The sequence below is a fragment of the Canis lupus genome, chromosome 33, assembly GCF_011100685.1.
Source record: "Canis lupus familiaris isolate Mischka breed German Shepherd chromosome 33, alternate assembly UU_Cfam_GSD_1.0, whole genome shotgun sequence".
NCBI lineage: Eukaryota > Metazoa > Chordata > Mammalia > Carnivora > Canidae > Canis > Canis lupus.
The window spans coordinates 28,121,199-28,146,496 of NC_049254.1; the positions used below are offsets into that span (position 1 = coordinate 28,121,199).

The following is a 25,298-nucleotide window of genomic DNA, read 5'->3' on the forward strand; positions in this document are numbered from 1 at the left end:
TGTACCGAGAGTGAAGTCCAACTCTGGCCCTGGGACAGGAACTGTTGTTTATTTGGTCAGAGGATGAGCAGAAGCCTGTCGTGATCTGTACCCCAATTTGGGGTGATGACAGGCATCAACGCAGTGCTTTCACAATACTCTAGTTGATATTCTCTAAGCACATTCTTATTTCAAGACTATGCCAGGAGGTAGGATAAACCAAATGGGACATTGAATATGAACATTGAGTATGAATTCTAGCATGTAAGGTCTTGTAACCACGTAGTTGATGAGAGCCAAGGATTGAGTATTAGGATTGGTGGGGAGTGATGTATTCGTTAATTTATTAATTCATTCACTAAATATTTATGGAGCATTTACTTGGTGCCAGGCACTAAGGGAAAGAGATGAAAGACATTATCTGCCTCTAGGCAGACGAGAAAGGCAAACATTTGCATTAGAATATGGCAAGTACCAAGGAGGGGATTGGCACAGATCACTCTGGGAGCTCAGAAGAGCACATCTAAGCCAAACTTGGGTGAGACGTGGATAAGAGGGTGGACCTCCAGGAGAAAGTGATATGGAGGCTGGGTCTTAAAGGATAAGAGTTGGTTATGTACAACAAGTGTAAGAAGGGCCTCCCAAGCAGAAGCATAGGGGCTGGATTCAGTGCAATGAGTTTCTGGAAGTGTCAGCAGTTTATTTCCTAGGCTGTTGGGAATATGTGTGAGTTGAAGCTGTTGAGAAAAAGCAAGTGTCAGATGAAGAAGGGCCTTGGCATGCCATGCTAAGATATTTTACTCCAAAGGCAGTGGGAAGCCACTGAACAGTTTTAAGTAGAAGAGAGATATGACTGAATTTGAAATTTAGAATCTCTTTTTGGTAGTCATAGGAAGGCAGCCTGGGCAGCAGGGAAAGCAGAGAGCCCAGCTTCTAGCATTGACCCCATTCCCTCCTACCTGTCTTTATTATCCCCCTTCCTTTATAAAATCTATTCCCTAACTCTTTTCTGCCATATCCAGTACGATTTCCTACCACTGTCTAATTCGCTCAAGTTGACTCAACTTATCCAAACATATCATGCCCATTCCCATCTCTGTGCCTTGTTCATTCAGTAAACATTTAACAAGTGCCTATTGTATACCAGCCATGGTTCTGGCATGAAGAACCAAAGATGAATGAAACATGGAACCTGCATTTGAGAAGCTCACAGACCAGTAGGGAGATAACCATGGAAGCACATTGTTATTGTGGGCAAGGGTAATGGATACGGAATGGGATAAACATAGAGTACCAGGGGCATAAAGAAATGAGAAGCCTTCTTCCTTCTCTGCTGAATCCTGGCCATCCTTAGGCTTCTGCTTTCACTCTGTATAGAGGCACACCAGTGTCTCTATACACTATACACCCATCACATCTGTCTCCTATGTAGGATTGTTCATTGGCTTCCCGCTGCCTTTGGGGTAAAACACATCAGCATGGCTTGCCAAGGCCCTTCTTCATCTGACAGGATAGTGTAATGGGTTGGAGCTCAGGCTCTGAAACTAGAAAAGATTTTAATCTTGGTTCTATCACTTATGAGATATATGACCTTGGCCAGAAATTATTCCATGCCTCAGTTTCTTCCTCTGTAAAATGGGGCTGATAACTGTAGCAACTTCATAGGGTTATTTTGAAGATTAAGGCAGTTAATCTAAATATAAATCTTTAGATTGTCCTTGGCATGTGAAAATTATTCAATAATTATTGACTATTTTTATTCTCAGTTTGTATCCATTTTCTCAGCATCTATATCATGTCAGGAAACCTTAACCTTTAATTATTATTTACTTGCCCAGTTTTATGAGTTGCCATATTTCTTTCAAGAGTGATTATACAATAATCTTTGGAGGCAGCCAGCATACATTGTATTTGGATCTGTACTCCTGACAGACTTACAGCGTTAGGTGTGTCTTGGGGTGATCCGCCGTCCCAGCTTGCTCAGAATCGATGCGACTTCTAGTGTTAGTAGCAGAGGAAGTCCCCAGTGGGACAAATTGTCCACTTTATATGCAGTGAGTACTTAAATTCTGCTTTTTATTTATCTCCTATTCGTCCCAAACTTAACTTTCAAATGAGCTCGCTTTGGCTTTGCCACAAATATTTATTTATTGCCTCGAAATTATAAAGTCACAACCTCTGGGTTTCTTTGGGGTTTCCTGAAATTCTCTGGGGTTTAAGGTAAAAGATATGAAGGATTCCTTAAAAAAAAAAAAAAAAGAGAGAGAGAGAGAGACAAAAAAAAAAAAACAAAAACAAGCCTCTCTCCCATCTGTTCTGGTTGTATTTACTAGAAATTCTGGATAAACCCTTAAGAGCCTCATTCAACCTGGCTCTCAGCCCAGGAGGTCTCTCCTGCCCATCATTTCCCATCTCTCTTGGCATTTCCATCATGACTCTGAGTACTTCCTTCATTTGCTTTCCAGAATCAACATACCCTTAGTTAAGTGGCAAAGCCTCTTTCCTCACACAAGGATCATGTGGTTCTATGAATTCCCTACTAGGGGCCAAAGGATTTTTCCTCCTTTTCAAATCCAACTACCCCCCTACCTCACCTGCATTGGGGCAGCATTTGCCCTAGGCTGTTGTTGTTCAGATAGCATTCCTTAAGGATCCACTGGAACCTCCCTAAGTGTTTCTTAAAACCATGGCAAGTGTTTACTGAAGGTTTGCCCATCTTCCTCAGTACAGTCAAGAGTCTGTCTCAACAGCCTCTGAAAGTTTCTACCCCCGTGCATGAGTAGTTTCTTGAGGCTGCATCAGAAATTGGGTAGCTTAAACAACAGACATTTGTTGCCTCTCAGTTCTGGAGGCTAGAAGTACAAGATCAGTTTGGTTCTTTTGAGGAATATGTGGGAGAATTTGTTCCATGCCTCTCTTTACTCTAATAGTTTGCTGGCACTGTTCATCATTCCTTGGCTGGTAGATACATCCCCGAATCTCTGCTTCATCTTCACACGGTGTTCTTTCTGTAAGGACACCAGTTGTGTTGGATTAGGAACCCACTCTTCTCCAATAGGACTTAATCCTAATTAATTACATCTACAATGACTTGGTTTACAAATAAGGTCACATTCTGAGGTTCTGAGGGTTAGGACTTCAACATGTGAGTTTCCGGAGGGGGTGGGAGGGCGGGGAGTACAATTCGATCGTTAATGCCCAGATCTTCAGGTGAGTCTAAAAAAAAAAAAAAAAAAAAAAAAAAAAAACCTCCCAAAACAAGACAAACATGAAATTTATGAACAAAGCCATTGCTTATAAATCCGTTTCAGTTCTCACTCCCTTTGCCTTTGATACTTTTCTGCTGCCAGATTTGCATCCTCACCAGTAACCACTTGTTTACCGCTCTATAGGGCATGTATGATTTTAGAGGTATTAAGAGATATGATATATGCTTGAGTCACCGGTTCTAAATCAGGGTATAGGAGGTATGTGTTTAAAAGGAAGCCTGCTGAGGAGAAGTTGAATCCGTGGCATAACTCTCCTAAAGGCAGCGACTCCCATTCTGATGAATAATAATTACAAGCTGGTTGCCTTTTTAAATGCTCTAGAGAATACCACGGTGTGTACAGACATGGGTTGGAGGAGTGTGTGTGTGTGTGTGTGTGTGTGTGTGATGTGCATGTGCAGGCAGGAACTTGGGATAAAATCCCCAGGCTCCTCCCAGCCTTCCTGCAGACAGCAGCCTTCGCTGGGTTGCAGGGAATAGCCTGCACCTCCTCGCTCTGACCGGGGCTGCTTCCTGGCGGGGGCTCCCGGGGGTCCCCGGCCCCTTCCCCTGCAAAGACGGAGCTCCCTTCCAAGAGATAAACACCAGCAGCCAGAGGGACCTGGGCGGGGGACGCCGGACAGGTGGCCCGCTTCCCGGGTGTCGTCACCTGGAAACACCGACGGGGCCCAGATGCGGCACCTGTGACTCTGGCAGCCCCGGCCTGGCAGGGGGAGGCAGGGGGGCATCTCGGCCAGGCCGGGGGTCCTCGATGTGCCCCACGGGCGCTGGCTCCTCCCGGGGACAGAGGAGGCTTGTGGCTCGTGCCCGCTGACGCCGAGCTGCCGGGCAGGCTGCCAGCTTGGGGACAGGGCTCCTCGGTGCCAGCGGCCGGCGCGGGGAGCCGGGGGCAGCCGGGGGGCCGGGGGGCCGGGGGGCTGCTCGCTGACTCTCCCTCACTGTTGCTGCTGCCAGAACACCTACACCAACGCGGACAAGCTGCTGGAGGCCGCCGAGCAGCTGGCCCAGACCGGGGAGTGTGACCCCGAGGAGATCTACAAGGCGGCGCGGCACCTGGAGGTGCGCATCCAGGACTTCGTGCGCCGCGTGGAGCAGCGGAAGCTTCTCCTGGACATGTCGGTCTCCTTCCACACGCACACCAAAGAGGTGAGGCGGGGAGGGGGGACGCAGGGCTGGCAGGTGTCGGGTCAGTTCCCCAGCAGGGTGGCCCCCGAGCTGGGCCCAGGGCCTGGGTGGGCGTGGGCCCCCCAGCCGTGATGTACCGACCACCTGCCCCTGATAATCCCTATTTAGGTCTGGACCCAAATGGAACAAAATTTCCTTCTCATCTCCAGTGGGGAGGGGGCCACCGAGGCAGGGAGTTCAGGGAGTGTGCAGCTAGCGAGCTTTGGGGCTCCCTGGGCAACAGGCAGTGGGACGTTGCGGGCTCCCACCCCACGGCCACCCTCTCTGGGTTGCTGTTTCCCCTTCAGAAATCAGTCCCGCGGAACTTTGATCATCCTTGCTACCAGCGAGCGGCATCCAGAGTTTGCAAATGTGTTCTATGTTTTTCTTTTATCTTTTTAAAACAGAGGATTAAATCTGCTTAATGAGGTCTGCCAGAGGGTGATGTTAAAGCGGGCTGGTTCTCGACTTGCCCGATTGGGGGGTGGCAGTGAAGAAAGGGGGACAGGGGGACAGAGGAACCCCTCATGCAGGAGGAAGCCATCTGGGCTTGAATCTGGCCCCGAATCCTTCGCCAAGTGGAGATGGGAGAGGGGAGGATGGATTGTGTTACACTGTCGGCAGGGCCGGGGGCTCATGGAGAGGAGGGGGTTGCAGACCGGCAGTGGCTTTTCATTTCTGATTAACATGGGACACTCTGAAACTGAGTAAGTGGCCAGCAAGGAGGCACATTTAGCATCCTCTGTAATAACACCCTTAGCAGATGAACTCATTAGGTGTATGCATGCTTGTGTTCCCCCAGGAATTCATTTTAATGGAGTATTAATTAAAGTTTGATTGCTTCTCAGGAAAAAAAAAATTTAACCCTACTTAATTAAGTTGATTTTTGATATTTGAAATGCATTAAGAAGCCTGGTTGTTACTCCTTCACAGGCTTTTCTGACACTTGGTGGGAATGAATACAAATCATTGCAGTGCCTATCAGAGAAAAACATGAAAAGATAATGTTTTCTAAACTGAGATTCCCCAGGCAGATGAAGGGCTGGTGAGCTCCCTGACGATGGCTGTGCTTCCTCTCTGTGGGACCCACAGCCACTCTCTGATGAGTGTCTGTAAAGCAAGGGGATTAGCTTTAATCCAGGTTTTCCTGCCTGGTTGTCTGCTTGCTTGTGGCTCACCCGATTCTTAATAATGGTTTTGGAAACCAAAGGCATGCGTATTCTCTTTTAATTATGAGCCTGTGGGTGATGGAATGGAGCATGAATGAATGGGAGTCATATTCGCGGTGAGGGCTGTGGGGGTGCTAGCTGCCCGGGGAGGTGGTGGATGAGGGCAGTTTCACTCCATCTCCCATGTTCTGTGCATGGAGCTGAAAGGCTGGGGTTCTAGTCCACATTCTGCAGCTAAGGAACCAGGGGACCTTGTGCCGATCGCCGTGGCCCTGGCCCTGGGTTGCCTCATCTATAAAACTCTTTAGTTGGATTCGGCGGTCCTGAGGCCCTTCGTAGTTCTAATGTTCAGGATTCCTTTCTGTTTCTTCTCCCCTTCTTTACTTGATGTTGATAATAATAAGTAATAGTAATTAAGTCTGGAGTGATACAAGTGACTTACCTGACCTGAGATGTGGTTCACTGTAAGCACTCAACATCGAGGACGTAGTATTTTTTTTTTTTTTAACAGGGTACCTACTACTTGCCAGATACATGGAATCCTCATGATGATCTTATGATCTAGATTTTCTTAAACATGTTTTCAGATGGGGACACTGAGGCTCACAAAAGAGTCTGTCTACGTTATGGAGCTTCTCATCCAGCAGAGATTTCTACCTGTCTTCCTCAAGGTTGTTCCCGCTTGCCTCAGCTCTTCCATACTCTCTCCTCCTATTCTCCTCTTGTGTCTCCTCCTCTCCTCTGCTTTTCTTCCCTCTCCTACTCTTCCTTTTCCTCTTTACATTTTCAGCCATCAAAGCAGGACCTTGATGGGGAGGGTCGATCTTAGCAGAGAAATGTAAAGTGTGGCCAGGTTGTGGGTGTGGGAAACAGATGCTCATAAATACTGCCATAGATCCTTCCTGGCTACTTATGGCTAATTTCTTCCTCCTCCTTTTCTTTTTTTTTTTTTTTTAAGTAAGCTCCATGCTCAGTGTGAAGCCCATCACGGTGCTTGAACTCACGACCCTGAGATCAAGACTTGAGCTTAAAAAAAAAAAAAATTAAAAAAATAAAAAAGACCTGAGCTTAGATCAAGAGTCGGACACTTCACTGACTGAGCCACCCACCTGCCCCTCCTCTTTCCTTTTCTTTCTTCCTATCTGCATACAATCATTTGCTGAGCTTTTGCACTAGTGTCACCATGTAATAGAATGTTGTTGTGAGATATGATTTTGAAGGAATTAGATAGAGCCCCCCGTACAGGAGATTTCTGAGCAGGAACTCAACAGCCATCTTCATAAATGATTTAACCGTGACTTCCCAGGACTCCCCAAGCTGAAGTTCATAATTTTACTTTTCCCCACTTCCTACATCAAAAGGTTTACTCTAATTAGGACCAGAGAGGAAGCAGGAGGAGGATATGAAAAAGATACTCTCCAGGCCCATTTCTTCTGCAGATTGAAGAGTCCGTTTAATCCTTTTGGCCCTGCTTCCTGAATTCTTGGTGACCATGGGAGTCTGGAAGATTAAAACCTTCTAACCATTTTATTGCAGTGTTCTTCATAATTTGAATAATTAGAAACTATCTAAATATTCCACACTGAGTGATTCATTAAACAAATCAGAGTGCATCTAGCTAGTGAAATATTATACGGTCATTATAAATCACATTGTGAAAGATCATTAATAGCATGAGAAAGGGCTTGGGGTATAATACAGGAGACACTGCACATCCAGCGTGACCACAATTTTGGTATACACATAGAATAAAGATTAGGAAGGAAGTATACAAAGAAGTTAAATGTCATGAGTGACTTAATTTTCTTTTGCATTCTTTTGTTTTATGACTTTCCTTCGATGCCATGTTTGATTGAAAATAACAATCCCAATAACGTTATTTTACAAAAATAAAATTTGTCATCTCTACTTGGAGAGAAGAGCTACACTATAAAGAGGTGAAAAAACACGTGCCTGGGACCTTCGTAGGCTTACAGAGCCTCAGCTATTAGTATCTGTTGTGCTGAACTTTCAAATAGCTTCTTTTTGCCTGGGGACAGGAGGGCAGCTGGCATTTTGCTGGTCTGGAGGGTTAGGGAGGATGTAGGGAGAAGAATTTACCCAAGTCCTCATTTGTTTTGTCCAAGGAGAAGGCATTTGTAGCAAGTGTCATCTGCTCTGCAGAGACTGTCCAGACAGAATTTTCTTTCCTTGCTGCGTTTCCATGGAAATGCTGCAATTGCTGGGCTTTCAAAATATTCGTTTTTAGGTATTTTTGTGGTAATAATATGAGAGTCAAGTTAACTAAAGAATGTGGCCAAGGGGCCGCTGGGTGGCTCAGCGGCTGAGCACCTGCCTTTGACTCAGGTTGTGATCTCAGGGTGCCTGGGATCGAGTCCCATATCGGGCTCCCTGCAGGGACCCTGCTTCTCCCTCTGCCTGTGTCTCTGCCTCTCTCTCTCTCTGTATGTCTCTCATGAATAGATATACAAAATCTTAAAAAAAAAAAAAAAAAGAGTATGGCCAAGATAATCAACCTTAACTCTTTATTACACAGCTTCACTAGATGCCCATTTCTATTTGTTTCTAAACCTGTGAAATCATTCTTCCATGCTATTTTCTGTTCAGTCGTGCACCACACATGCACACACACACACGCACACACACACCCCACAAACACCTCAGACACTCACATTTACACATATTCCTGTACCCACCCACTGTAGAACCCAAACTAAAAAAAAAAAAAATCAGTCTCCTAAAGGGATGATGCTTTCAAGAGCAAGACTGCTTTATCCTCTATTTCAATTGCCAAACTGTCATGGTGTTTATTTAAGAAATAAAAGCTGGTAGTCGATGCCAAAGAAAAACGATCTCTTCAAAATGAGGGAAGGGCAGTTCACCCTGTGGAACCAGTGTCTGTTAGACGTCTTAGGGCAGTCAGTTGTAGCCGATCAGGAGGTGAAGGCTATAGGGTAAAATACCTCTTTCCATAACCACTCATCCATAAGCCTTATTATTTCTGCAAACCTCCTAGTGTCTCCCTTTCTGCCTTTTTTCTGTTGCCTCTTTCTCAGGCTGCTTCACTCTGCAGGCAGGATGGGCTCCGTGGGCTGGCCCCTCCTGAGCTCACTGGTTCACTATTAGGACTAATTTTGTGGAGTGCATTCAAAGGCCTCTTTGACTCTACTCCTGCTAAGGTTCTAGAACTTCTCGAATTAGGTCCATTGTTTGGATGTAAGCATTTGGGGCCACAACCACGTGTGTTCTCTGCGAGGAAGAACACGTAAAACCAGCAAAGTGTGTGTATCGACACGGACCAAGTAACCACGGCCAACCAAAGAGCAGACCCCTGAAGGAATGGGTCAGAGGACAGGTGTGTTTGACCAAGAGGAGCATCTAGAAGCGAGTGAGACATGAGAGTCATTCTGGGAGTAGTGGATTGATGGGAAAGATGCAGTGCTAACGTGTTAGGATAAAAAGGGATTACCCTATGGGAGAGAAACCAAAATAGAGAATAGTAGGGGAAAAAACAACAACACATGGCTCCTGCTACCAATGACCTCAAATACTCCATGATTTTACTTGGTTTGGGCAGTCATTGCCTGTGGTAGCTTGAGGTGAGAGACCATTCTGACTGGGTCTCACTGGCTGCCTGATAATTAATAAGTTAGTAATAGAAATGGCTTTCCGGTGTGGATTCTTTTCAAAGCAATCCAGACATGCTCTTCAATGATAAATCAGATGGACACATACACAGAAGGAAACCCATAGGACATTCAGATAGGAAAATTGCAACCTAAGAATGTAATATTGATCCTTACTCATAGTGTAGGGTTATATATGTCCATTTTATATATGCCTTTATATATGCTTATTCAAAAAATTACATTAGGAGCATGCAATTAAAATGTGCTGCCATTAGGAGGTAACTATGTGCACGTGGCCTCATGGGGTTGCACGTGGCTCATGACTCAAGATTTCTAAGTTGTAAATAGTGTCTTAACTTGATATCACAATTATCCTCAAACTGATGTTAAACTTTCTGGACTTTGGATGTCTCAGTGCCTGAGCTGTACCTGTGTTTCAGTTTAGAGAGCCATTTCTTCTTGACATCAGCCTTTGGAGAGAGACCATAGCAAGTTAGAGCTGAAAGGGATTTTAGAGACAAGCGGGAGAGCCCAGACATACATGTGCATACACACGCACACACTCACCAGTTTAACTAGGAAGTGGTTGAAGTAAAGTAGTTGCGTAGGCAGAGAGGGGAAGAATCAATAATTATTGCCGGGAAGTATCAGTTCCATTCAAGAGCTCTTTTCCTTCTTGTTTGTTTTTGTAACAGAAGGAAAAATAGAGAAAGACGTCACTAACCCTTTGTCTTTGGTGCTGAAGTCTCCTTCTCCATCTCCAAGCCAAATTCTCTTTAATCACTAGCAATTTTATTTGACATTTTATCCTCTTTTAGGTAGACCAGCGCTTCCTTTCAGGCTGCTTACCCCTGGGCTGAGCCGCATCAAGTATTGTCCTTCGTCATTTATCTCTTAGCTGGTTTTCTGTAGCAGAAAGTAGGTTTTGACTCTGCCTCAGACAAGAGTTTGTTTATAATATAGTAGAATATGTGAGCAGAAATGTGAGAAAGCAGTTTCAATTCACTAGTGAACCACATCTCAGGTCAAAATCATGGTAACATTTCTAGGAATCAACATCTAGTGGCCTGGAGTGTGCAGAGCACATTTTTCTAATAATATTGATTTCAGAGGTCAGAGTATATCCTCAGATGTCCCCCTAGTCTTAACCTAGTCCCTTTGTAACACTGACCTCTCATTTTTATCTGGCAATTTGTCCCCAATTTCTTTGCCCCGCTGTTTAGCCACATGACCATCAGGAGGAGGGAGTGCCATGAGTCATGGTGGACTTCCTCAGAAAGAGAACTTGAACACAGAAGTGTTCAAGTTTTATTAAAAATAAGGGGGTGGGGATGCCTGAGTGGCTCAGTCAGTTAGGTGTCCGATTTTGATCTCAGTTCAGGTCTTGGTCTCAGGGTCATGAGTTCAAGCCCCATGTTGGGCTCCACAGGGAGCTGAGCGTGAAGCAAAAAAAAAAAAAAAAAGAGAGAGAGAGAGAAAGAAAAGACCTCTAAGCTATGAAGCCATTACAATAGCTTAAGGATGATACTGAGAACAAAATTATCTTGAGTCAAAGAAAATTCTCAAGATCCCTCTACCCTGATCAGTCTTCTGTCTCAATGCCTGTCCTCCCGCAAGACATCAAGTTTCTAGAATCTGAAAGAAAGAAAGAAAGAAAGAAAGAAAGAAAGAAAGAAAGAAAGAAAGAAAGAAAGAAAGAAGGAAGGAAGGAAGGAAGGACACTTGGGTGGCTCAGTGGTTGAGCATCTACCTTTTGCTCAGGTCATGATCCTGGGGTCCCAGGATCGAGTCCCACATTGGGCTCCCGGCAGGGATCCTGCTTCTCCCTCTACCTGTGTCCCTGCCTCTCTCACTCTCTGTGTCTCTCATGAATAAATAAAAAAAATCTTAAAAAAAGAAAAAGGACATCAAGTTTCTTTTCCTTCTCTGACACGACTTGCTTGGTGTCCACAGTTTTTATCTCTCTTTTCATATCTTTTCCTTTCCTTCCTTTTTTCTTTCTTTCCTTTAGAAATATCTAGACATGCCTGTCTCTAGGCTTTCCTTAGATATCCTGGCACAAAGCAGCAAAAGCAGCAAAGAGAGGCCCAGCTCAACCTAGCATCCTGAAGGACCAAATCCAGTATTGATCTTTTACCAATTCCAAAATGAAGAAGTACTTCAAACTTTCCCGTTGCCTTCTAGTGGGAACTGGAGGTGACTTGCAGCAAAAGTATCTTTTAAATATAATCTATAACACTTCCTATATTCAGGCACTGTTTCTAAATGATACATATAAGTACGGATGTCTTTATAGATCTAATGCACTCATTTGTGTATATCTACACACAGACATGCACACATGTCTATATATCAACTTATTAATAATATTTACAACTCTGTGGGGGTGAACACTATTATCCCCACTTTGCTGATAAGGAAAATCGAGGTTTGGAGGGGGTAGGTTATCTGCCCAAGGTTGTCTAGCTGATACATGGTAGAACTTGGGGCTTTACACTCTCTATTTTTTTTTTTTTAGAGAGATATTTTATTTATTCATGAGAGACACAGAGACAGAGGCAGAGACACAGGCAGAGGGAGAAGCAGGCTCCCTGTAGGGAGCCTAGTTCAGGACTCGATCCCAGGACCCTGGGATCACGCCCTGGGCTGAAGGTAGATGCTCAACCACTGAGCCACCCAGGCGTCCCTAGGGCTTTACACCATCAACTGCTATGCTATATTGCCTTTCTTTACAATATTTTTTCGGAGAACCCATTATCTTTTACCGAAAGACTTCACCTGTAGAAAATGGTTTTGCTCTCTAGGCAAAATGGCAGCCAGAAAGTGTGAAATAACATGAAGCACCAGTGACCAATATATCCTGAACTTCCTGATTTCAAACTGATTTAAAATAAATATATTCATGCATGTAGGAATATATTTCCCAGCTTCTGTGGTCTGGAAAACTTGTGTTTTTACAACCAAAGAAAGGTTTTTTGTAAAGGAAATAAACTGAATTACAACCAGATTATAAGCTGCCAAATGACAGGGACACTGAATAAAAATATTCTGTGTTCCTTATAGCAATCCCCACAATGCCGTTGGCCTATTAATAATGCTGCATGTTTACTTAATGCATTAATAGTAAGTAATTTAATTTCCATAATCTTTGATGAGCAGAGCAGATCCTATATTCATTTTGTAGATTAGAAAACTGAGGCTCAGAGAGTTTCTCACCTGTCCAAGAAGGACATTGTTTATACCTCGTTCCATGCTGGCCCTAGGGCTTGTTAATCTTGTTAACTCAACCTCTCCTGCCACATCTGGAGCCTCTGCTACCCAAAGAACAAAGAATAGCTTGTCTGAAATTTGAAGGCTATTTTTGTCTCTATTATTTCTTTTCTTATCCCTAATTACAAAGGCCACACCCTGATTTATTTGCCATACTGAGAACAAACTAGATGAAATACTATGCTTCAGGTGGTTATCGTCCATGCTTTTAGCATGGAAGACTTACAGAAATGTTAGAACCGGAGGGCAATTAACCATTTTATTTAATGCTTTCTTTCCTCAACCTATTTTACGCAGGAAGTCATAGAGAGCCAAGGGTGGAGTGATTTACTCAAAGACACCATGAGTTCTGAAAAAGAATAAGGGCTAAAATCCACATCTGATTCCATCACTTTTCTGTGCATACTGAGCTGTTGGTTGGTTGGTTGGTTTTTCCTGGTAGACCCCTGAGCTCATCTCTCTGGCCAGCCAGGTGAAGATTCCTTATTTCTAAGCAAGCATCAAACTCATCATTTCCCTCCATCATTTTATGAGCAGGAGTGTTACAAGCAGAGCCCTGTGGCAGGCCACCGGAGATCTAGTTTCAGTATGAAGAAGAGCTTTCATTACATGAGTTTTCGGTAATTCAGTCTAGCTCCTCCTCATTTTCGGTGCTTATTCTGTTCAAAACATTATACTTACCTCTTTTAAAGTTGCCTGACCAGTAATATCACCCTGACTGCATTTCCGTGTCTTGAGTACCATGGGGAAATGGCTCACGCTTATATTGAAATTAAGATAAGCTACACTTTTAGCATCCAACCTTCTAACCCACCTAGCACCCTGAAAAGAACAACATAATTCAGCATAGCATACCTATTTTTAAAATTAATCTTCCTTCGGTCCGTATTGAACATCACGTTCTTTTTCGCATGTTTCCACAATCATGGTAACATTTCTAGGAATCAACATCTAGTGGCCTGGAGTGTGCAGAGCCCTCGTTTCTGAAAGATGAAATAATCTATGTCCCTCATCAGTCCTGTGTTCCCTCTAGTCCCTCACAGATGGGAGACCTCTCTCCCTGCTCTATGATTGCAAGTTTCCCCGAACCACGGGGAAGTTAAGCCAGGGGTAGTTCCCACCCTTTGGGAGTGGAGACATTAATGGAGTCAATGTAGCAGAGATGAGTCATGAGTATAAATATAGGTGTGCTGATGAGAAGGACTGACTGGCTGAGGGTAGATTGGATGACCCCTGTCTGACTTTCTTGCCCTTGTCCCAGCCCTGACCTCTCCTGTCTGCCCTGAGTGGGGTCTCTGCTCTCTCCCCGACAGTTGTGGACATGGATGGAAGACCTTCAGAAGGAGATGCTGGAGGACGTTTGTGCGGACTCAGTGGATGCGGTCCAGGAACTGATCAAGCAGTTCCAGCAGCAGCAGACCGCCACTCTGGATGCCACGCTCAATGTCATCAAGGAAGGCGAAGACCTTATCCAGCAGCTCAGGTCAGCGCCTCCCTCCCTGGGGGAGCCCAGCGAGGCCAGGTCAGCATGGGCAGTGCTTTCCAGTGAGAAATGCCCTCGACTAGATGTGAGATAAGTCATGTCCCAGTCTTGGCTCAGCCACAGCCGGCTTTGTGGTCTTGTGTGAGCTTCAGTTTCTCCATCTGTCAGATACAGAAATGCCTGTGTCATACCCAACTTGAGTTTAGAATGAAACAGTACATGGAAGAGCTCTGATGTTTCAAAGAACTAGTTATTATTTGTGATGTTATTCAGCAATCAGTAAGTACCAGAAACATAGAAATTAGCAACATTCAACACAAAATAAATAACACCTTAATCAGAATTATGGCATATTGGGTTACGTGGAGAAATAACCATCATGGGGCATAGTGTTATTTGGCTTCTGATCTCAGGCTGAACCCTAGACGCTGGTGCCCCAGTTGGCAAAAATGGTTGGCTCTGGCCCCGTGGGGATATAGAGAATGGGTTTCGTTGTCCTACTCTGCCCTCCATCACCCACATGTGACCTTTCCACCATCCCTTGCTGCCCAGAAAATACAACTCCTTCTGTATCAACCTAAACAGACACCACTACGAAGGAAAATCCTGTCGAAAACCTTATATTCATTTAGAATCCTCCACACCGTTGCCCCTCCTTTCTGCTGGCATCAATATCCAGTTTCCTGTCCCTGTCAAGGGCTCTGGCTCCTCAGACAAAATGTCACGAGGCCTTGAGCAAGCCCACAGCACCACCCCCCATGCCCAAGTGCTGCATAAATAGGACTCGGTGGCACTAATGGTGTCTGCCCGCAGGGACTTGTTCCACCTGAAATCGCCGAGTGCTGGGACAGAAATGATCTCATCAGCAAGTCCCGGGCCAGCTCTGGGGCCTGAGGGAATCACCTCAACCGGACAGGGTTGTTGTCACCCCTCCCGTACCTTTGTCCGATTAGACAAGCTAGGAGGGTTACCATAGTTACCGCAGGAAATTAACCATGTCGATTGCAGACGACACAGGAGACGTGGCGGGTCCTCCTGTCGCCTCCTAACAAGACAGCCTCTTTCCCCTCCACGTCCCCAGCTCAGCATGACCGTCTTCCTGCCTAGGGACCCTCCTGTTCTTGGCTCCCGCAGAAAGTTCCAGATAGCAGGCAGTCCGTCCGCTCTCTGGGCCTCCGATGCCTCCTCTGCGTGACTAAGGGGCAGCTCCGGGAGCCCCGTCAGCCCCAGAATTTGCAATGGTTTTGTGTTTTCCGTCCAACTGCTGTTTATAAGCTTGGTGGGTTCCATTCTGCGTGGGCTGGGTCTGCGGGGATGACACCTGCGCCCGCCACCAGCCTTGCGTGATGCCGAAGGCCTGAAGGCTACCCCGTGAGGCAGCGACCGCGACAGCCTGATCCTGTTCTAAGGCCGAATTCCAGGGGTCTCCAAGGGAAGCCTGGCTGTGTGCCCCCCCCCCCCCCAGGCCCCCGGCCTGCCTCTAGCCAGGGCTCCCCTCCCCGATCTCAAGACAGGTGAGAGGAAAGGAAGCGAACGGGGCCCAGCGGGAAAGGGCGGCCGGCTCACGCACACGAGCACGCAGACCTCGGTCTCTGCGGCCCTTCTGGCGCTCATCACCAAAGCACCTCAGGTGGCTTTTGCAACATCTCTGTGACTCCTAGTGAGTGTGATACTGACAAAACGGTCAGAAGTCATTCTCTTCCTCCGGGAAGCTGCGAGATGGAAAACAGACGGAGAGGAACGGTCCGAAAGAACGAGCATATCCTCCGACCGCGGAGTCCTCAGCAAAGGCATAAGCAGATGATCAAGTACAGGCCTCATAGTCTGTTCACGACTGGGGGATCTGTGCGATGCTGGGGGTTTGTGCCCCCAAGAGGCCAGAGTAGAGGGTGGAATTGGAAGCTCTCAGAGTGACAGAAGGACGGGCCCCTGACCACTGGCCTTCTGCCCCCTTCGGAAACAGCGTGAGCTCAGATACTGCTGCTCCTGAGACACACACAGGCCAGTAGGACCGGTGGTCAGAAAGCCTGCTGCTGATTGTGCCCCTGTCTTCTGACTTCTTACATTGCATAAGACACCAAATGCCACAAGATCATGAATGTGCCCGTTTATATCAAGCTTTAGGGCCCTAGAGAATCTAAACTTCTAAACACCTGTAATTGTCCTGTTATGATGATCCCTTTGGAGGCCTCCCCACCCCTTACTTCTCTGAGTAGCTCAATAGGTTTCCTTTGGGTTCCCTTCTATGACATGTCACCTCCCCCTGCCACTCTCATGTAGACCCTCCTGCTCAGAAAGTGCACATCTCCCACCTGCTTGGCTGGGTTCATCCTTTTCTTTTAATGCCCAAATCAGAACTCATCCTCTTAGCAACCTCACGGCTGTCCCAGCTTCCTGCGCGCCTACCCTCTACTCTCCCCAGCTGGACCTGTGTCCCAGTCAGCACTCGACACTCCTTATGTCCTTTCAGGATTAACAGCCATTCATGCAGCATGTTTCTGGTCCCAGGGCATATTCACATGCACGGTCTTACTTGACAGCGAAGCACAAAGTGAGCAGCACGAGGGTTATTAAGTCCACTCTGCAGGAGGCAGTTGGGGCTCCAGGAGATGATGTCCCAAGGCCGCAAGCCCCCGTGTGTCAGCGCGGGGACTTAATCTAGGCTTGCAGCCTCTAGATCCCGTGCTTTCCTAACTACCGCTTGGAGCCTGTGTAATGACACAAGCCCATGATTTTGGCAGAGCATTATAAAGTGGGTGAATAATTCTGGTAGCCATGATCTCTTTTTATTTAACAACAATCCAGTGAGGTAAAACTAGGAAGGGTGATTTTTTTTTTTCATATGCCTTTAGTTTGTCTGCTCTTACACATTGTGGTCAGTGTGTCTACTCTCATGCATGCGCACGTGTGTGTATTCAAGCTGTGCATAGTAGGCTACATGTATGTGTGGAACCAGTCCCTTTCCCTAATATGTTCTGCTACGTAGAGCCCTTTCTGTACGTTCCTTTGTCCGATCCCCTTCACGATTCTGTCTGAGGAGTGGGAGAGCAGCTAGCCTCGGAGCTACAGCGCTGTGAACCTCAAAGAAGACATGAGTATTGTTGGTTCGCCTACTAAAGAGATAGCCCCAGGGTCATAGTAGGCGTTGATAAATGTCTTCAATGACCCAGGTGGTGATTCACACCCCCCTTACACACATGAGGAAGGCCCCCTGCCCCTATATCACTTTTAACATGGCAAGGCCTCTCCCTTTGCCCCCCCTACTCTGCCACAGGGACTCGGCTGTGTCCAACAACAAGACACCCCACAGCAGCTCCATCAGCCACATCGAGTCGGTCCTGCAGCAGCTGGATGATGCCCAGGTGCAGATGGAGGAGCTGTTCCACGAGCGGAAGATCAAGCTGGACATCTTCCTGCAGCTGCGCATCTTCGAGCAGTATACCATTGAGGTAGAGGTGGGGGAGGGGACTGGGAAAGGAGCGGGAAGGGAGTCATGGAGAATTCTGGAGGCGCTGCATACTGGCCTGCTTTCTGGTCCAGGGCACTGTTTCAGGGGCTGGGAAGGGAGCCTCGGGCAGTACCGTAAGGGAAAAGTGAACAGGGAGATTGTGTATTAAGGATACATGTCTAGAATCACCGAATTCCCAATTCACATCTCGCCTTTTTCTGTGCCTCCGTCCTTCTCACCTGCTCTGCCAAGCAGAGCCTCTCTGTTTCATTTTTCTGTCTGGGAACTACTTCACCGAGAAGGTTTTTGTGGGGATTATTTGGACCCTTGGTACTTTTATTTCCTGAAAGACCATGGTGTTGGCCATTTGAGTTAGTGATTGGATCCTTTAGCTTCAGGAGTAGGTAGGTGTTAAAATTTGGAGGCCTTCTCGGCTGATGACTCTAGGTCAGGGGCCAGATGAAGCCACAGAGCAGTCAGGAAGGCAGGAGCCACGGGGAGAAAGGCCTTTTCTTCAGTTTGCTTTGTGCTCGCTAAGAAAGTAAGGCCGTGTTGACACCATCTTGGTTCATCTCATAGATTTCCCAGTTCCTTCTGGAAAGGTTGGAATCATGTTCTGGTATATTTATATCCCCTTTGTGATGCCTATTAATAATGTGTGCTCCACATAATATCCACCTTTTATTATTTCTTACTTTGAAACAGTAACTGAAGCCAGGCCGGTAGGGTTCCTGGGGTGTGAAGAGTATCCAATACCCAAAGGCACTTTGTCCTTTTCAGGGATGGGAAAGGGTTAAAGGAAAGTGGTACTATCTTCTCTTTGCTCCCTGCTGGTGTGGTATGAGGGAAAGCACTCTCCACCCATCATTTTTTTTAACATTTTTTTTTTTTTTTGCATTCCAACCAGCTCCTCACAGTTGGGGCTTCTGGGTGTCTGGGAATGATCTTCCTAACAATATCTGTGGAAACTTCATGAAACTGGTTTGGAAGGAAATTGCTTTTTTTTTTTTTTTTTTTTTTTTAATGTTGAAATTCTGATATCCTAATCCCAGTCCCAGGCGGGACCAGAGAACTGTCCTGGCAAGATACTCTTTTCTTCAATTCTGTGACCAACAATGTTTATATTGAGAATCAGAAATATACGAGAAAAACAGTCCTAAAGCAATCCTTCCCATCTCTTACTGTCTTACGATCTTTCTCTTCCTAAAACCACACCTCTACCTTTGCCTCCCTGGAAGCCACTGCAGTTTCTTGCTTAAGACTATCTCTTTAAAAGGGGGGCATTCTGGACAGTTTCTAGAACAAAGGAAAGGGTAAGTCTTTAAATCTAGATCTCAATTATCCTTCCAACTTATTCTATGACTTTGGATGAATTAATGTGTCCTTTTTACTTAATTCATTTTGAATCTACACTCAAAAGGATTTCAGGTGGCCAGTAGTATTAAAACATAAGTTGTGGGGCGCCTGGCTGGCTCAGTTGGAGGTGCATGTGAATCTTGATCTCGGGGTCGTGAGGTCAAGCCCCTTGTTGGGCATAGAGAGTACTTAAAATGAATACACTTTAAGAAAATAAATGTATACTTAAAAAAATATGTTGCAAGAACAATGAAGATACTAGTGGAAAATTAGAGATTTTGATAGGCAGCAGAGTGAATATGGTGAACTTTAAAAAGCTGGGATGACAAAGGTACCAAAGAAAGGTAAGAGGGGGTAGGAGTTGTCAATCTTTGGTAACTGTGGGTGAGCCTCACCGAAATAAACAGAATTACATATGGTGCAGGCCCCAGGCACTCTCACCACCCCTCAACTCCCCTGGACCTACCAAAGGTGAATTTATCCATTGAGAAATTATGTCAGAAAGGGTGGTGATTCTGCTGTTGTAGTCTTTTACGTACTCTCCTATGATTCCAGATCCACATCGAAAACTGCGTAAGAGGAAGGAAACAATCTGAGAGTTTGGATGTTTGAGTTTTATTTCATTAGATGGCATGGTTTTGAAGTTTGGGTTGCTGGTTTCGTTGCAGAATGTGTCAGATAGCTTCACTGCGCCGTGAACTGCACCCCTGGTGTTAGCTGGAGGGGGTGAGGGCCATCACTAGGGTGTGCTTACCTACAGGGATTCTGGGAAAATCCATTTCCACTCCTGAAAAATAATCCAGAGTGTATGCCAAAATTATGCTTAAAAAAAAAAAAACTATAAATCAAATACTTTAAAGCTGGATCCTGTTTAAATGGTGTGCCAGAGGAGCTTGTTATTTCAATTATAGAATTTGAATTCTTCAGCCTTTGTATTGTATAAAAATTTACTCTCCTCCCCAGCCTCCATACTACACAACAACTAGGATAGTTGGTATGTAGTAGAGCAAAAGTGGGGACATCGTATGACGGTCTAGTAAAATGACGGAGATGCAAATAGTGATTTGGTTCAACAGCATCTGGGTTAGGCAGTGACATCCAGGTTTTAGACAGGGTCTTGTTCCCCTTGTAGGGTATGGCCCAAAGCTTGGGAAATGCTGCATTTCATCTCAGATCAAAATGGAAATGCTGCCAAACCTATGGAAAAGTTCTGCTTCAACTCAGATTGTCAGAAGTTATTTTTGAGTGTGAGGAGATTATTTCAAATACCAGCTAGCGTTTCCCTGTGGGGAGATGATGAGCAAACATCTAGAGAAGAGTCCGAATGTGAAACCGAGGGCGGCTTCTGTAGTGAAGGACATGTCAGAGCTGACATTAGCCAGGGCAGGGGCTGTCACTGCAGGACCCTCAGCTATGGTGCCCTGCCCTCGAGGAAGGCATCTGATGGACATACTTGGAATTCCTGGGGATTACTGAAAACCAGAGCAATCCTGCACCCCTGACATCTGGGAATCTGAGCATGACTCCTTAACCATGTCACCAATGGCTGAGATGAGCTAATTAATTTAAAAATTATGATAGTACAGGAGTTGCTGAGCCAATCTCCTTTTCCTCAATAAGAATGGTGTGTATGGCGCCCACGGTAGAGCCTGGGGAGAGGTCATAGGACACCCCCACCAAGAGTGAAACTTATCCCAAATGTAGTAGGCAAATGCTCAGAAGCCAGGACCACAGCTGCATTCCTGCCATGGGAGCTAGACATTCCTCCAGGGAGGCTAGACACGGCGGCCCATGGTGGAACGTGGTGTTCTGTAAAGTTTTTCCTGTAGGTTCAGCTTCCCTTTGTGAAAGACATTTTATATGAAATGTTGATGATAGCAGAGACATTTCACCAAATGTGAATAATGTTTATGTTGTGGTGGTGAAGAATATGGGTGATATTTTCATGGGTTTGAAGCTTCCATGCATTTCAGAGTTTTCTACAATTGACTAAAATGATCAGAGAGAAATTTTTTAAAAAATGTTTTTAGAAGCAAGAACAGGCCAGAAGGCTCTAAACTCTTTTGATCGTGCGCTCTCTTAATAAAATATTCTTGAACTTGCAACTCCCTATCTTTGCATATATTAGTTTCTAAATGGTACACATGTTCTACTATCATTGGCTAATACTCTCAGAACTCAGGGTGCCCTTAGGGTGAAATTTAGCTTTTTCATCAGAAGTTGTGTTTTCATATTTCAGATTGCCTCCTTGATCATTCTTAATTATTTTTTTGGCCTGGCTTCTTGACAGATCTGATTAGATTATCATTGTTTCTTTACCCCACAAGGCGGCTGTCAGAGAGTTCAAAGTTCTCTTGTGCTTTCATGCAAATCATTATCCTCAAACTGCAGTTTCTTTGCAAGAAACTTGATAAGCCATGTGTCTTTCTGTGAAGATTAGTTAAAAGTAGATAATAGATAAGCCTTTTTCACTGAGTGCATGAAAAGAGCACTAATTTGAAATATGCTGAGAGCACCCGAACAAATGAGCCACATCAGCTCCTCTGTGCACTCCTGCTCTCCTGGAGGAGCCCTCTCTCACCTCACCACCAGCCAGGGGTTACAGCGAGATTCTGGTATCAGTCTGTTGGTGAAGTCTAGGGAAATTTTGCATCTTTTTTAGTCATTTAATCAAATATGTGTGCATATAACATATATGCACATACATATGCATACTTATGCAGTGAGAATTTTTGTGTTTTCCATGGATAATCTGAGGCATCCCCTGGGGTGGGCATAATCACAGTGTATGGTACTAGAAATGACACAAAGAAAGATACTCTAAATAGGAGACTTTATGAAGAATGGGCCACAGTTATGATCTTTCTTAAAATCTCTAGGATCTTTCTTAGAAGCTCCGACTCTACAACCACAATCAAAGTTTTGTTCAATGTACCTGAAAATTAATCTGTAATTAACTTGAGTAAGGAATGGAACAGCCAGCTGTAAATCTGTGGGGTTTGCATTAGGGCAAGTTGTGGCTAGGTGGAGGCTGGGGCAAAAAATAGCCTTTGAGGAGGAAAGTTCTTCCTTGAGAAGAGACAGTTGATTACAATTTACCGGTGATCTCAAACCTTTAGGCAGAGGCATCTGGTGTCTTGTATTTGAAAGACATTGCCTTTGACCGGAGAGAAATCCAACTCAGTAAACATTTAGTGAGCACCTAATATGAGTCAAAAACTATGTTGGCATTGAGGATACAAACAGTCCTTGCCCTTCAGGGACGAGCTAGGGAGAAACAGAGGAACAGAATCATCATACAATGTGATAATTCGGTGACACAGAGAGAGACTCGTGGCGGGGTGAGAACACTGAGGCAGGAGAAGTTAATCAGGCTGCCCATGGAAAGTTCCTTGATGAGCTTTTACTGGAAGACAGGTAGCCAGGATTTGGCATATTCTGGGGATGCTATCTAGTCTCTGCTGGGGTATCTCCAAAGTCTGGAAAGTGGGGGTTTGGGAGAATGGGGGCAGAAAAAGGAGCTCGGGATTTTATCAGTGTGTCGAACCAGAATCTTCTCCCCTTTTGCCCTTCTGTGGAAAAACAGAAAAATCTGCTCCCTCTTTAATTTGGCAGCCTTCAAAATATTTAAAAGTGATCATTATAGGCTTTTTTTCCCCTTTATCTGGAAAATGTTGAGATTACATAGTTATTCCTACAATCCTTTTGACTCTAAAAATTTGATGACTATTTCTCTTTGTCATCAGCCCTTCTCTGTGGCCCATGTCCCAAATTTATCCATGGCTTTCTGGATATGACATAGTCTCCAGACACCTCGTTCTCCTGCTTGCCGCCCGCTGAAGGCAAGTTAGCCAGGCCTTCCTACACACACCTGGGTGCAGTGTGTTCAAGGTGCTGGCACTCTCTCGGAGGAGCCAGGAGATAGGAGCCTTTTCAGTGACATTATCACCTGCCTTGTCTAGGCTTGTGCTCCCTTAAAACCTGCTGGTTGTTTGTTCAAAGTCCTTCCAATATACTGACTTTAAAAAAAAAAAAAAAAAAAAAAAAACTTAAATAGAAGCTTTTGTGCATTTTCCCTCTCAAACTGTACTTTTTTTCTTCTTGGCCCAGTTCTGTAGCCTATTAAGGTAAATTTATTATTGCTTCAATATTGTAGCTATTTGAAATATTGGCCAGACCAGGCAGGGCCCTGTGATGCTTTACTGGAAGTTTTCCTCTGGTGACGCAGGGCCATCAGCCTGCACAGTCATCGTACTGCCTGGGGATCATCTAAGGACCACGTCATCTAGTCCACTTTCATAACTTCTTCTTCTATAGATACAGCGTCAGACTCTGCAAAGCGATGCTGTGCTCCACGTTTGCAACACGCCTCAAATCCACCAACATAGAAACTGTAACAAGAAAGAAAATGAGATCTATTTGGGATTACTCTTTGTGGATTGCTCCTAGGGATCACTGTAGCATTCTCTAAATATGCCCTAGTTCCTTTGAGAAGGAAATGCAGAATGAATCCTACAAAGCAAGCCAAAGTCTACACAAGATATTAATTTGATTGTCTCTTCCAGACTTTTGCCAAATTGATTTCAGGATCATGTTGGGGGGGTGGCGGCAGTGGTTCTGCTACCATCTTCCTTCTTGAAAAACAAAACAAAACAAAAGTGGTTATTCACACAGCTTTCCCATTCTGGCAAGTCACCTGTTTTGGGTAATTATCAAAGATCTCTGATGGGAACTTTCAGAATACTCTGTAATGGGGTGTGTCTGGTGCTGTGAACCTAAACTCAAGTTATATTATCAAGGTACAAATGCTGTATGCTTCTTATTTCTGGTGAGGATGCCAGGGGTTCAGTAGAAGGAAGCTCCAGGACTAGGTATTTAGCTTACAGAGGGGGAAAAACACTGACACTCAAGTACTGATATGTACTAGAATGAGGGGACAATATATATTGCAGGAGCTCTTCAACAAAGGGGAGATCTTTTGAAAACATAATAGATTCCCACAGGTCTCAAACTCATTAAGAGGCCGAGATATGGACAGAAGAACCACTGAGGATCCAATCAAGACCCCTTCAAGATTATATCAAATATTTCTGTTTTTTTATTTTATTTTTTAATTTTTTTTAATAATAAATTTATTTTTTATTGGTGTTCAATTTGCCAACATACAGAATAACACCCAGTGCTCATCCCGTCAAGTGCCCCCCTCAGTGCCCATCACCCATTCACCCCCACCCCCCGCCCTCCTCCCCTTCACCACCCCTAGTTCGTTAGTTCGTTTCCCAGAGTTAGGAGTCTTTATGTTCTGTCTCCCTTTCTGATATTTCCTACCCATTTCTTCTCCCTTCCCTTCTATTCCCTTTCACTATTTTTTATATTCCCCAAATGAATGAGAACATATAATGTTTGTCCTTCTCCGACTGACTTACTTCACTCAGCATAATACCCTCCAGTTCCATCCACGTTGAAGCAAATGGTGGGTATTTGTCATTTCTGTTTTATCATGATGTTAATGAAGAAAAGAACATGAAATTGTTCATAAAAATTATTCAATTATACAGATTATCTACTGGAATAGAAATTAGGTAACTGAACATTAGAACTCATCAATTACAGCATGTTGAAATATGCTCTTACATTATTTTGCCAAAAATTAGAAACAGTTGAGTAGATTAATTTATTGCCAAATCCTTCTGCTTTTCTCAAAAGTTCTTGCAATATCGCCAAAGGTCTTTATATAGCTACATAAATAAATGTTTTAACTCTTAGACAAGATATTTCTAAAGCAGAAGGAATTGCTATGATACACCTTTAAAATAGCCTATACTAGAATTCACTAATCTCAACATTTTATAAATTGATTTTATAAACAAAAGGAACTCTCAGGAAAGAAAATACTAGACTAGACAAGGAGAATAAATGACTCTGATAATTTGATGAATTTTAGTTTCACGCTGATAACCTGTATCAGTGTACAAACCCATTATAGGTAAAATAGCTCTTCCCGTTCAACAAGACTGTCTCTTTAGCTACAATATGTCTTTCCCTATCATCCAGCACTTGTAGGTCAATGGAGAATATTTAGCTTTCACTTTTCTCATCTTAATAAAAATAATGATATCATAAAACAGAAAGATGCTCATTTTGCAATTGACAGCCCATGTATTTCAGACCATCTCGCCACAGTGAAATGCCTTGGATCCTTCCTTCCCATGATTAGTTGGAATAGGATTGGACCTTAATATACACAGTGTGTATACAAATGATTTCTCTGCAGTATGCAATGCTGCTTGAAAGCATTTTACCCACAGTGGAACCTCTTTCAAAGTTGGAGTCAGTCCTCTCAAGCCCTGCCACTGCTTTATCATGTCAGTTTATGTCATACACTAAATGCTTTGTTGTCATTTCAACAGTGTTCACAGCATCACCCCTAGGAGTAGTCTCTATCTCAAGAAGCCACCTTCTGTCCTCATCCATAAGAAGCATCTCTTCATCCATTCAAGTTTTATCATGTGATTGCAGCAATCTAGTTACA

At 44.6% G+C, this 25,298-nt stretch overlaps 1 protein-coding gene across 1 annotated transcript in view; it reads left to right on the forward strand.

Moving 5' to 3' along the window:
* The window catches only part of KALRN (kalirin RhoGEF kinase), a 660,995-nt gene that overhangs the window by 334,259 nt on the left and 301,438 nt on the right, over positions 1–25,298 (forward strand). The window contains 3 exon segments of the mRNA XM_038583060.1: positions 4,202–4,393; positions 13,793–14,001; positions 17,237–17,411. Coding sequence (XP_038438988.1) covers positions 4,202–4,393; positions 13,793–14,001; positions 17,237–17,411 — 576 coding nt within the window.